This window comes from Budorcas taxicolor, chromosome 11 (genome assembly GCF_023091745.1).
Source record: "Budorcas taxicolor isolate Tak-1 chromosome 11, Takin1.1, whole genome shotgun sequence".
NCBI lineage: Eukaryota > Metazoa > Chordata > Mammalia > Artiodactyla > Bovidae > Budorcas > Budorcas taxicolor.
This window is the reverse complement of record NC_068920.1, coordinates 161,612,905-161,626,435: the sequence shown is the minus strand read 5'-3', so window position 1 is coordinate 161,626,435 and position 13,531 is coordinate 161,612,905. Positions and strand designations below refer to the sequence as shown.

General features: G+C 48.5%; 2 protein-coding genes across 4 annotated transcripts in view; one reads left to right on the top strand and one right to left on the bottom strand.

The window, feature by feature from the left end:
- CFAP77 (cilia and flagella associated protein 77) overlaps nt 1-8,409 on the bottom strand; it is a 150,745-nt gene extending 142,336 nt beyond the window's left edge. Inside the window, exon 1 of the mRNA XM_052649685.1 lies at nt 8,215-8,409. Within this exon, the coding sequence (XP_052505645.1) occupies nt 8,215-8,409 (195 nt within the window). The remainder of the gene's footprint in view (nt 1-8,214) is intronic.
- A 4,938-nt stretch (nt 8,410-13,347) lies between these two features.
- Nucleotides 13,348-13,531, top strand: part of TTF1 (transcription termination factor 1) — a 28,391-nt gene continuing 28,207 nt past the window's right edge. For 2 of the 3 annotated variants that reach the window (XR_008200135.1, XM_052648607.1), the window contains exon 1: nt 13,348-13,376. The gene's annotated coding sequence lies outside the window, so the exon portion shown is untranslated. The remainder of the gene's footprint in view (nt 13,377-13,531) is intronic. The other variant, XM_052648609.1, reaches the window with a different exon arrangement.

The window sequence follows — 13,531 nt, the reverse complement described above, 5'->3', positions numbered from 1 at the left end:
AAGGACTTTAAAAATGGTCCAAATTTTTTTTTTTTTTAATCTTTAAATTAAAAAAAGAAAGCAAGGGATTTTAAATGGCCATAAAAGTTCCAACGGTTCTCATGGTCCGGGAGCTAAGATCTCACAAGACGTGCCACACGGCCAATACATAAAAGTTTTTAAAAATTGAAAGAAATTATATGGCCATAAAATGAATGGAGTTGGGGGACAGAAGCAATTAAACTAAAGCATCGCATTTCTATCTTCTTTGTGTTAAATTTTCAAGAGACCCTGGACCACAGATGAACTAATAATGAATCCTCCACATGTTGATGTTTTCTGGTTCAGGGTTTTAGAGAAACCCTGCCTCAGCACTATTGGTACTTGGGGAGATGATTTCTTTCTTAGGGTGGTGGGGGCGGGCATCCTGTGCATTGCTGGACGGCACCCCTGGCTCCTAGCCACTAGCAGCGCCCTTTCCAGTTCTGACAACCAAAAGCATTATTCTGACATGGCTGGATGTTCTTTGGGGAGCCAGACTGCCCCCCGAGGTTGAGAACCACTGGTCTGCTTCTAGAGTGCCATAATCTCTTCTGTAAGATAGTGTCTCGTTCAAATTTGTCTTCCTTACATCCTGGAGAAGTAAACAAGGTAAGTATTGGCACTCATACTTTACAAATGAGGAAAGAGGCTCAGACATTAAGCCATTTGCCCAAGAACCTTCGCGAGGGCTAGAAGTAGGATTGTCTTCATCCTTAGCCAGGGCGCACCCATCTGTTCCAGGCTACACAGCTTTGCGAAACATCCGATGGGGTGGGCAATGGTATTTTCCCAAAAAAGAGCACCAAAGGGGAAAAGGGTAAGCCCCTGAGTGGATCTGTTTCATGATACATTCGTAGTTCAGACTAAGGACATTTACTGAAGGTCAATTAATGAGAATAAGGTTGTTTTGAGGAACTTAAGTGTTGGAAGCAGGATGATGGAAAATAACCAAAGTGCCCCCTTAATTCAGTGCCCTCCTGAGCCTGGCACAGCCGTGTCATCTCATTTGTCACTGTTCAGTCACTAAATTATGTCCAGCTCTTTGCAACCCCATGAACTGCAGCATGCCAAGCTTCCCTATCCTTCACTATCTCCCAGAGTTTGCCCAAACTCAAGTCCACTGAGTCGACCATGCCATCCTACCATCTCCCCCTTCTCCTCCTTCCCTCAATCGTTCCCAGCATCAGGGTCTTTTCTAATGAGTCATATCATCGAATCCTCATGACTCCCCCACGGCTGATGCTAACTATAACATCCCATTTTACAGGGAGGAAACTGAGGCTCAAAGGTAAGTAACCTCACACATGGCACAGCAAGAAAGCGGCTGAGACAGAACCCGCCCTGGGATCGGCCCGGCTCTAGCCTGCCATCCACACCGCCTTCCTCTCCAGTGTGGCGGCTGCAGTTTTATTCCTGCTTGAGCAGCCAACTAATAGCTGCATCTCTTGCGATCATACAAAAACACAAGCTGTAGCCGGGAATTGTTTTCACAGTCCTTGTTCACACAAATTCTGGTGTTTGAAAGGAGTCAGGTGGCAATTTCTCTAAAGCTGAATTGTTACCAACAGTCAACAAATGCTCGCATCTCTTTTTTCTTTACAAATATTTAATACAAGTCAGGCAAGAAGCACACAACACTCACAATATCTGCTAAAACCCAGCAAAATGCAGTACAATTGTGACCGTACCTTGGCTTGTTTTTGCCCAGCCAGCCAGAGGGTCCTGGAGTGACGGCCCAGCAGAGGAACCTAGGGTTTCACAGAGCCAGGTCCCCAGGGCTGGACGATGGCTCTGCACACTGGCCTCCAGGAATGGAATCACCCAGTCTCAAAAGTCCAGCCAGGTCTGAGCTTGCTTCCAACCCCCTCAGTCTGTGACTCATTCACTTCAGGGCCAGCACAAACAAAACAAACCAACTCAAATCATACCTGACAAGTTAGGGTCTCCATATAGAACATGTTTAATTGAGTTGCCTTCCCATTATACTTTTTAAACAGTTAAAGGTGCATTTTCGGGGTTTTTATAAGGTGCCTTTTCTTAACAAGCAGTTTGAGTGAGACACTTTATGAGAACGCATGCTGCTAGAAAGAGATGGCCGATTTGAGAACCACTGCGATAGGAAACAGGGGCTTGAAATATCCACAGAGCCAGTCCTAAATCGAGAAAACTCTGTCTTTCAAATACAGGAAAAATGGCCTAAGTTCTACGAGTGAGCAGTACTTGAGCCTGGAAGGTTCTGGAAGGTGCTGGAAACGACTGCTGACTTGTCCATACGGGACTCAGAATTCTTCCTAGAGGAACAGCCTTACTGCCAGCGATCTGAGAGTTTAGAAAGGGGCTGGGTTCATCCTGGGGAACCCAAAGTCCTGAAGTTTGAGAGCCAAAGGCCTCCTGTAGAGGGACAAAGAGGAAGGCAGGTCTCAAGCAGAGCTGCCTCCCCCCACCAAACCTGCGCCCCTACCATGATGGTAAAAAGCCTGAGAGGGGCAAGTCTGCTTCCTGAAACAGCCATAGGGCTGGGCTCTGCTACAGCCCCTGCTTGCTCACCCTGCTCACTAAAGGATGTGCCTGGGTGCCGGGAAGCCAGAAGTTTTGATTTAAAAGAAGAGAAAAGAAAAAAAGGACCGAGAGAGAAAGAGTTCCAGGGATGAATGAGCCCACAGCTTTCCCTGGAAAATAAAAGCTTCCCACCAGCTGGCTGAGACTGTCATTAGGACGGTGGTGTAATTTCAGCCCCCTTCCTCATGCTGTATTTTCCCCAGTTACTCTGTAAATTGAATGTAAAAGCATCTGAACAATCAGAGGCACATTGTCTTCAGTGCAGAAGCGGAATGTAACATTGTCACGCTTTCCTCGCACATGAAAAAGACACTGACCCGCATGGGGATGTTCCCCCGACTGTGGGTCTGCCCATCTTGTTTGCATCTGTCTCCACCTACGCGTTGACGTCCACCAGCATCAATACTTCTTAGAGACGTTACGTTCCTAGTGTGGCTGCCTAATTTTGTCAAGCATCCAGTTTGAACACACTGGCTCTAAATAAACGCTTCCTCGTGATGACGATGACTACGATCCCAGCAGTGGTGCCAAGGTTGAGGACCTAGAACTCAGTTGGGGTTGGGGTGGAAATCTGTGCACTTAGGACCTGAGGAGGGTGGAATCAAACAGCCCTAGAAGGCTTGGTTTCTCCTAGTCTCCACCTCTACCCCAGGACCAGAATCTATCTTTTCACCCTTCAAGGTCCAGTTTCAGGACTTTTCCTTCATAAAGCCTCTCAAGTCCTGCTCAGGGTTTCCTCCTCCCAAATCTGAACCCTTCCAGGTAGTGCAGAAACTTGAAACTTACAAGGGGTAACCTATGACATTGCCTGTCTTATTATTATCTGTGTGTGTGTGTGTGTGTGTGTGCATAGACACACACAATAGTAACACACACACACATAAATATATATGTGTTACACACATATATACACATATACCAAGCAAACCAAAGAGACCTCGCCTGCCTCTCCAGAGTGACAGAAGATTCAAGGTTGTCAGTGAAGCAAACCAAACAGTCTCTCCCCATAATTGTATTGACAGGATATCAGCTGAGTCCAACTGGCGGGAAGGGTGTATACACATATATACACATACACATATATACAATACACACACATGTATATATATGCCATAAATATGAAATACACATATATATGTGGACAGAGGTGCCTGGCGAGCTACATACGGAATGCATGGGGTTGCAAGAGAGTTGGACGTGACTCAGCGACCAAACAACAACAATAATTTTATATATATATTTATATATATATATATTCCATCTCTGTAGCTGAATAATTAACTCTTGCAGGCAAAAGCTGAGCTCTGAATTTGCCTCTATGCCTTCAACAGAGCTTAGCATGGTGCTGAGTACTTCATAAACATTCAGTAAATATTTCTTGACTCTGAACAAATCCCAAGAAATTAGTAGAGTTCACTCTGAAAGGCATGTTGCGTGAAACAATAATGGAATCAGACTCATTGGTGAACATCTTTTGACTGCCTGTGCTACAGATACATAACCAATCTGGGTCGTCACTCATTAGCTAATCGTGCATTGTGGCCAAAAAGAGCCCGGGACTGGAGGCCAGGTGATGTAAGTCTCACCCTACTTTGGTGAGCAGGTCAGGGTAGCGCCTTGGGCAAGTCTCTTCCCTCCTCTGAGCCTTAAGATCCTCAAAAAAAAGAATTGGACTAGATGGCTGTAAGCCTCCTTCCAGCCCCCAAATGATGTGATTCTGTAACTCTATCTTACAAACGCATGCACTTCTTATTTGTGACATAAACCCCCACAGAAAAACAAAGTCAGTGATAAATTATGAAAAAATCGGGTGCCGTGATCATTTGCACTCTCTAAGGATGCTCAATTCAATAAATTCCATCCCTGTACCGCGCCTGCCTCTCTAGGGCAACAGAAGATTCAAGGCTGTCAGCGAAGCAAACCAAACAATCTCTCCCCATAATTGTATTGACAGGATATCAGCTGAGTTCGGCTGGCAGGAAGGGCGAACCCTGACAGGTTCTGTGAAGGAGCCTTCAAGGCTATTGGAGCAGGATCCTATGTTGAGTCACAGAGTTCTGGCGGAATGAGAATCAAGCAGGGAGAAGCTGGCTTCTTTCTCTATTTAATTTTATTCTTCCCAGAGAATCACATTTGAAGGAAAACTGGCTCACATCACTTTATACAATAGAATAGGAGCCCTTTCTAGTGGAAAATATTTACATCTTCTTGGGGGCCACATGAAAACACGGGGTTGATTCAACCAGCCCCACTCAATAGCCAGTTGGCTTGGTTTTAAATGAGGCAAACAGTTGCTGAGCATTTGCTGATAAAATATCGCTTGGATGTCTGAGGTTTTCACTTTTCACTTGGTTACGGTGGCATCTTGCAGACACATTCTTGAATAGCCGATATGTGTGCGTCCCCGTAAATTCCATGGGTGTGAAACAGCACCGTTGTGTTTGTTCAAGGCAGTGTGTCTGCATTTTAAATGAAAAAAAAGCCCTGATCCTATTCACTGGAGAAACCAATCTGAGCAATAACACCCCCAGTTTCGGGGGAGTAAATGACTATAGCTATGGTGTTACATTCTCCCAATATAGATACAGCCTTCAGGTTCAGAGTGAGACAAAACCCAAATATAGCTCAGTTCCAATCATCCTCCGGGCAGAGGGCACTCCTGCCTCTGCTGCACACAGTGAGAAAGCGCACAGAAAGGAGGGTCTGAAAATCTGCGTTCGTGAAACTGACATGCCACAGTGAAGAAATCCATAAGCCATGCCTCAACAGAAGGTTCAGTAATATATTATTTTTGAAAAGTTTTTTTTTAAAGGCTCCACCATTTTGGATACTTTCAATCTTCTCCTTTCCTTGAGAGCTGAAACCCTCCCTCCCCAAGTTTTTTCATAATTTAAATTTTCTTTAAAATACAGGAAGCTGTTTGGAGTTTGAAGTGGTAAGAGGAGAGCTGTGCTGGGAGCCAGTGAACGTCGCTTCTATCCTGAGTCCCGCCAGAACCTTGCACAGTGCGCCCACCACACAGCTTCAGCACGCCCAGGAGAAGGTAACAGTCAAGGTTACTCCTCGGGCTCAGGGTTTCTGCAGCTTTGACTTAGGTCAGGTTTTGATAGAAAATCTGGCAGCAGAGGTCAGTATTGAAATGTGGGCAAAATCTTAACTGCTACTGAAAGTACCTTCAGTTCAGTTCAGTTCAGTTCAGTTCAGTCGCTCAGTCGTGTCCGACTCTTTGCGACCCCATGGACTGCAGCACACCAGGCCTCCCTGTCCATCACCAACTCCCGGAGTTTACTCCTACTCATGTCCATCCAGTCGGTGATGCCATCCAACCATCTCATCCTCTGTCTGTACCTTAGGGCCCATTAAAAACTGGAGGGAGGAAAGAAAGAAGTCCAGCTGCCCCAACGAGACAAGCTGGGCACAGTCACCAGGACGCCCCCTGCCGCTCGAGCCCCGTCCTTGCTGGCTCTGTGTCTCAGGCCCTGAAGACAGAACCCCCACCCGTAGGCCACTGACTCCTGTACATTTTCCAACCCAAAGCTCAGGTTCAGGAATTGGGAGTGAATGTCTGGAAGCTGTGCAGCTAGCGCCATCCAGAGGCCAAATGCTGTCCTTCTGGATACGCAGTACAAGCAAAAGGGAAAAGGTACAGGAATTTTTACCTAGAGATGTATGCTTGTTGCTGTTGTTCAGTTGCTAAGCTGTGTCCGACTTTTTTGCAATCCCATGGACTGTAGCCTGCCAGGCTCCTCTGTCCCTGGGATTTCCCAGGTAAGAATACTGGAGTGGGCTGCCATTTCCTTCTCCAGGGGATCTTCCTTCGTTCCTAGGGAGGGAACCTTTGTCTCCTGCTTGGCAGGTGGATTCTTTGTCACTGAGCCACCTGGGAATACATGTCATACACATGTATATTGTACACACATACATGTGTACACACATATATGCAAAACATACATGTGTGTGTGTGTGTGCATGCTAAGTCATTTCAGTCATGTCCAACTCTTTGTGACCTATGGACTGTGGCTTGCTATTCTTCTCTGTCCATGAAATTCTCCAGGCAAGAATACTGGAGTAGACTGCCATGCCCTCCTCCAGGGGATCTTCCCAAGCCAGGGACTGAACCTGTTTCCTACATCTGCCTGCATTGGCAGGCGGACTCTTTACCACAGTGCCACCTGTATATCTACACATATACCTATATTATATATGTGTCTCTATGTATATATGGTAGCTTGGGACAGGTATCACACACTATTAATTCGCCATAGAGAATAACTCCATCATGTTGTCTGTCCATTTTGTACTGAAGTAGGAAGGTGTTGGCCCATCAGTAACTGCTTGAGTGAAAGCAATGATCAGAGGCGGGGACGTTGATGTTCTCTTGATCCCAGAATGTCTGATCTTGATCTCATCTGTGGGAGGCACCTGTCCTCTGAGAGTGACTATTCTCACTCTCAGGTGAAGAACTTTGCTCCACTTTGGGTGGCCAAAGAAGGGGAGCATATTAGATGGAAGAATGTCCAGTGAAACAAGCCAGCTTCTCCCAGCTGCTGGCCCAGGAACATAACGATAGTTTGAAGAAGGCAAGAGAAAGTCAAGGTTTTCAAAGGAGCCAATTAACTCAGCTCATCTTACTACGATGTTAAGATAGCCTAGGTTCCCTGTACCAAAAACAAACAAACAACAACCAAAACCTCTGGGCTCTGAGCAGCTCCTGGCGTTCAGATAAATAATTGCTACTGAATCCACGGTTATCACCTGCGCCTTCCACCTCCGGCGTCTGGGGAGCTGCGCGCATTTTTAAAGGCACACTGCCCTCCAGTGGCGTAAGGTAAAATTGCATGACCTGCTTTCCTAGCGCCAAATTTCAACTTGACTTTCCTGGCGCCCTCATCCCGGGAAGGCGCGTGGATGCCGCGGCGTTGGGAGATCACTAGTCTGCAAACGTGACTAACGCGAGCGGGCTTGCGATCAAAGGGGAGGTGAACTGTTTGGAAACTGCGCCTCCCTCTCTCGCCGTTGCCTGTGGGCTCCCTATGGCAGAGAGTTCTGCGCTTTTTGGCGGTGGGTGTGGGGACGATGCTTCGGGTCGTAATTTTGCATAAGAGTATGACCGGGTGGAAATTAACACGGAAGTGATACTTTCAGGATAGATACAGAACCCTCGTACACAATAGCAGCCCAGGCGTGCAGGAGGATTGAGGGAGGAGGCCTGCACCCTGGGAGGGCTGGCAGGTGGTAAGGACAACCAGTCTGTCACCCCTTGGGTTCATTCCGGGCGAATACATATGCGAACAGCAGCCGCCAACGTGGAGGGCTTACCGCGCGCGTGTCGGCGGTCCCGCAGGGATTACCTTATGCGATCTGCCCGATCACTCCCTTGAAAGAGTTCCATTTTCGACCCACTTTGAGGATGAGGAAACTAAGGCTCAGCGAGACTACGCGGCCTGCCACTGACCTCACCAAGGCCGAGGGACGGGGGGTTCCAGGTCTGTCTGAACCAGAGCTGGAGCTTCCAACGCCGCGCTCGGGCGGGAGCGGTGAGACCCGGGCAAAACAGGTGGAAACCCGCGACCCCGCGGATGTTCAGTGAGGGGACGAGCGCAAAGGGGCCGGTGGGTGTGGGGCGGACCTCACCTTGACGATGAGCGGGTTCTGAAACATGGAATCCCGCACGACCCCCAGCCTCTCGTTCTCCATGCCCGGCCGGATGTCGGCCACGGTCAGGGGCCGCCGCGGGGGTGGGCAGATCTGGCTGACCGTGCGGCGGACCGGCGGCTTCTTCTTCTTCCATCGCGTGAGGTCCTGGCAGGAGTTCCTAGCCTCTGGCATCCTGGGGGGTGGCTGGGAGTCGGCCGGCCCGCTGGATTCAGCGCGCTTTCCAGCTTGGGGGAGGGCAGCCGCGGAGCTCTGAGCAGGTGAGCCCCCAATCCCGGGACGCACCACCTGGGCCCCGGGGTAGGCTCGGAGGCCGGGCTCCATCCGGAGGGAGGCTTGCCCACCTCGCGCTCCCCCACCTCCTTGCGAGAAGAGCTAAGACCCGCAAAAACCCCTCTGTAGGTTTATGAGAGCGTCTTCTGGGAGCCTCGCTATGGATTTGAAAAGGGGAGAAAATCATGACCACCCCTTAAGGAAAAATGGAACCGCCCGTCTCCGTGGCGACGGGACGCCAACGGCGCTGGAACAGAGCAGGTTGATTGACTTACAGGAAACTTACTGGCGGCCACCTAATTGGACCTGTTTCTGAGTTTTCTTACTCGAGGAAAACTCAGGAATCACCACTGGGCTATGAATCTACGTGAAGTCTACACAGATTTTAAACGCGACGGATTTCTAGAGGACCATTTACACCTGATTTCCAAGTTAAAACACTCCCCTCCACTCTCCACCCCATCCCATTTTTCCCAGCGCCCCTCCCCCGTCTCCATCCCACCCCCCGCCCCGTTCCCTCGCCACACACACACACACACACACACACACACACACACACAACCCCAGGGCAGGCTGCTATGCGTTTCAGGATGAAATAGAAATTTGCATTCTAGGACTGATGTTACTGCTAATCTCAAATTAGTCATCTTCTTGAGTCCTCTGTTTTCTTCTGTGAAATGGGTAGTGAGGAAAGTCTAGAGTTGAATGAAATCAATGGTACCCAACTTTGTGCAACAGAATAAAGAGAAGTTGAAAAATACAGACTCAGTGAATAAGAATATCTGGAAATGGCTTCTAGGAATCTGCATTTTAATACTCCTTCCCATTCGGATTTTTCCCTTTTTTTTAAGTTCAAAGCTACAGAAACTTTGAAAGAAGAGTGCAATGAAAATCTGTGTAGACTTCACCTAGATTCATTCAGTTCAGTCGCTCAGTCATGCCCGATTCTTTGTGACCCCATGGACTGCAGTACTCCCGGCTTCCCTGTCCATCATCAGCTCCCAGGGCTTGCTCAGACTCGTGTCCTTTGAGTTGGTGATGCCATACAACCATCTTGTCCTCTGTCATCCCCTTCTCCTCCTGCCTTCAATCTTGCCCAGCATCAGGGTCTTTTCCAGTGAATCAGTTCTTTTCATCAGGTAGCCAAAGTACTGGAGCTTCAGCTTCAGCATCAGTCCTTCCAATGAATATTCAGCACTGATTTCCTTTAGGATTGACTGGTTAGATATCCTTGCAGTCCAAGGGACTCTCAAGAGTCTTCTCCAACACCACAGTTCAAAAGCATCGATTCTTTGGCAGTCAGCTGTCTTTATGGTCCAACTCTCACATCCATATGTGACTACTGGAAAAACCATAGCTTTGACTGGATGGACCTTTGTTGGCAAAGTAATGCCTCTACATTTTAATATGCTGTCTAGGTTGGTCATAGCTTTTCTTTCAAGGAGCAAGCGTCTTCTAATTTCATGGCTGCAGTCACCATCTGCAAGGCCTAGATTCACTGGTCCTTAGTATTTTCCCTATTGTCTTTCACACACACTGCTGAATCATTTTGAAAATATCTGCAGACAGCATCATGCATTTGTGCTAAGTCGCTCAGTTGTGTCCGATTCTTTGCAACCCAATGGACTGTAGCCCACCAGGCTCCTCTGTCCATGGGGCAAGAATACTGGAGCAGGTTGCCATGCCCTCCTCCAGGGGGACAGTATCATATTTGACCTTAAATACATGTATCTGGCAAGAATAAGGACGTTCTCTTATAGAATGCTATTATGTCTATGGATTTTAATGTGATACAGTGGTAGCTCAGAGGGTAAAGAATCTGACTGCAATGCCGGAGACTTGTGTTCGTTCGATCTCTGGGTCAGGAAGATCCCCTGGAGAAGGGAATAGCAGCCCACTCCAGAATTCATGCCCATCCATGGCTAGACCATGGGGTTGAAAGCAGCTGGACATGAGTGAGCGACTAACACACTATGCAGTCCGAGTGCAAAGTTGGGAATCTGCACTTTTTAAGAGCTTCCTAGTAACTGCTGCACTGTTTTGGGAACCACTAGCCTGGATGTTTGGTCTGCCTTCTAGTTTCAGCCTTCTGTGGGTCATTCACTCATCATTATCACCTGCATTAAATGTGCAAGTATCTACAAGGCTCTGGGTAAGGGGTTCACCACAGAGTTAGTTGCACAGACAACAAACCTGCCCTCAGGCCTTTCCCACCAACAGTGGACAACACCAGCACTGCATTTCCAGGGCAAGCCGGAATCCCAGCTGCTCATCCAAGGCCTGGAACAGCCTTCGAGCGTGGTGTGTATGTATGACTCAGGCTTATGGTTTCTCTAGTCTACTTTGCTTTCAGGTTTTCACATATATGTACATTATGCACTTAAAAAAATATTTGTTTGGCTGTGCCAGGTCTTAGTCATGGCACTGGAATCTTTAGTTACAGCACGTGGAATCTCTAGCTGCTGGCATGTGAACTCTTAGTTGCGGCATGTGGGATCTACTTCCCTACGGATGGAACCAGAGCCCCCTGCGTTGGAAGTGCAGTTTTTAGTGCCTGGACCACAAAGGAAGTCCCTCTTGTTCATTTTTTAATCAAAGCTGCTTGGCAGCTCAAACAGAGAAGGTCAAATGGTACAGCAAGGGGTAGGCTCCTGGAGTAATGGAAGGATCACAGGCTTTAATCCTAGCTGGGGGCAATATAAGTCCGCTGGGACAAGTTACACGAAGTTCTAGCTTTCTCAGCCCCAAGGTAAGGTTGATATCACCTAATAAAGATTCCTACAACGGGGGTTGTTATAGGATTCAATGAGAAGTCTCGTCGCTGGTGTGATTATGTTCACTGTGTAATAAGGCTAAAAAGTTTGCGTGGCATGCATTCTGTCTTTGACTTGACCTGCTTAAAACTTTACTTTTAATCATAAACTATGTTCCTTCAGGACACAGTGGAAATGGAAGAATCGGAATAGATATTCGAGGTTTCTTCTAGCTCTAACTTTCACAGAAGTTCAACGTGCATCAGACCCTGCACCAGTTCACCCCTGCCAACCCCTGAGGTCACCTCCCACCACTCTCCCCTGTTTTTCACGGTGCTCCCGCTGCCCTGGCCTGGGACTCCGGATTTCTTCCCAGCCTGGAACACTCTACCATCTCGATTTTTGTTCATCTTTTTCGTTTCAAACTCAACTGTCACTCGTCAAAGAGTCTTCTAACCTAGCGCTCACTGACCCCAGTTGTTCTCCGTCACATTGCCCTGTTTTATTCTCCTTGGAGGGTAATCTGAATTATTTTGGTTGATCTGTTTGTTCTCTGGCTTCCTCGGGTAACCTTCACCTTCTTGTTCACTCTTGGACTGTAGATCAGTTCAGTTCAGTCGCTCAGTCAAGTCCGACTCTTTGTGACCCCATGAATTGCCAGGCCTCCCTGTCCATCACCAACTCCCGGAGTTCACTCAGATTCACGTCCATCGAGTCAGTGACGCCATCCAGCCATCTCATCCTCTGTCGTCCCCTTCTCCTCCTGGCCCCAATCCCTCCCAGCATCAGAGTCTTTTCCAATGAGTCAACTCTTCACATGAGGTGGCCAAAGTATTGGAGTTTCAGCTTTAGCATCATTCCTTCCAAAGAAATCCCAGGACTGATCTCCTTTAGGATGGACTGGTTGGATCTCCTTGCAGTCCAAGTGACTCTCAAGAGTCTTCTCCAACACCACAGTTCAATGTAGATGGACCTCAGCAAAAAACCGTTGAATACATGGCAGTGTAGGCATGAACCAGCAAGTCGGCGGAAGAGCTCTGGCGTCCCACTTCTCTCCTGCCCTGTGTGTGCGTGCCTGCTTGCCCTGTGCGTGCATGCTAAGTCGCTTCAGTTGTGTCCGACTCTGAGACCCTATGGATCGTATCCCGCCAGGCTCCTCTGTCCATGGCAATTCTCCAGGCAAGAATATTGGTGGGTGGCCATGCCTTCCTCCAGCGGATCTTCCCCACCCAGGGATCGAACCGTTGTCTCTAGAGTCTCCCACATCTCCTGCATTGGAGGGCAGGTTCTTTACCATCGAGCGCCACCTGGGAAGCCCCTCCCCTGACCCACCAACTCCCAAAGATCGCGGTAGTAAACAAAACACGCAGAAAACAACGGCCTAAGAATCACAGATGGTGACTGCAGCCATGAGATTAAAAGACGCTCACTCCTTGGAAGAAAATTTATGGCCAACCTAGATAGCATATTGCAAAGCAGAGACATTACTTTGCCAACAAAGGTCCGTCTAATCAAGGCTATGGTTTTTCCAGTGGTCATGTATGGATGTGAGAGTTGGACTGTGAAGAAAGCTGAGCGCCAAATAATTGATGCTTTTGAACTGCGGTGTTGGAGAAGACTCTTGAGAGTCCCTTGGACTGCAAGGAGATCCAACCAGTCTATTCTGAAGGAGATCAGCCCTGGGATTTCTTTGGAAGGAATGATGCTAAAGCTGAAACTCCAGTACTTTGGCCACCTCATGCGAAGAGTTGACTCACTGGAAAAGACTCTGATGCTGGGAGGGATTGGGGGCAGGAGGAGAAGGGGACGACAGAGGATGAGATGGCTGGATGGCATCACTGACTCGATGGACGTGAGTCTGAGTGAACTCCGGGAGTTGGTGATGGACAGGGAGGCCTGGCGTGCTGCGATTCATGGGGTCGCAGAGTCGGACACGACTGAGCCACTGAACTGAACTGAACTGAACTGAAGAATCACAGCCTGGAGCAGGCCAGCATGCTGTCATGGCAACGCGTTGCCGGAGGGCGGGACGGAAGTGACGCAAGGCGATATCCGCTTCCACGACACGGGCACTTCCGGATTGGAAGGCGAGGGGACGACGCGTTTGGCCCGTAGGTGAGAGTGCTTTTCAGTTGTTCCGGTTTTTTCCCCCCAGTGATCGTGTCTGAACCGAGCTGTTTATGGCCGCTTGTCCTCATCTCCCCAGAGGCCTGCATTGGACCCAGGTCCCCAGGGATGGACGTGGTGCCTGGTTTCTCGCAGCCGCTCCA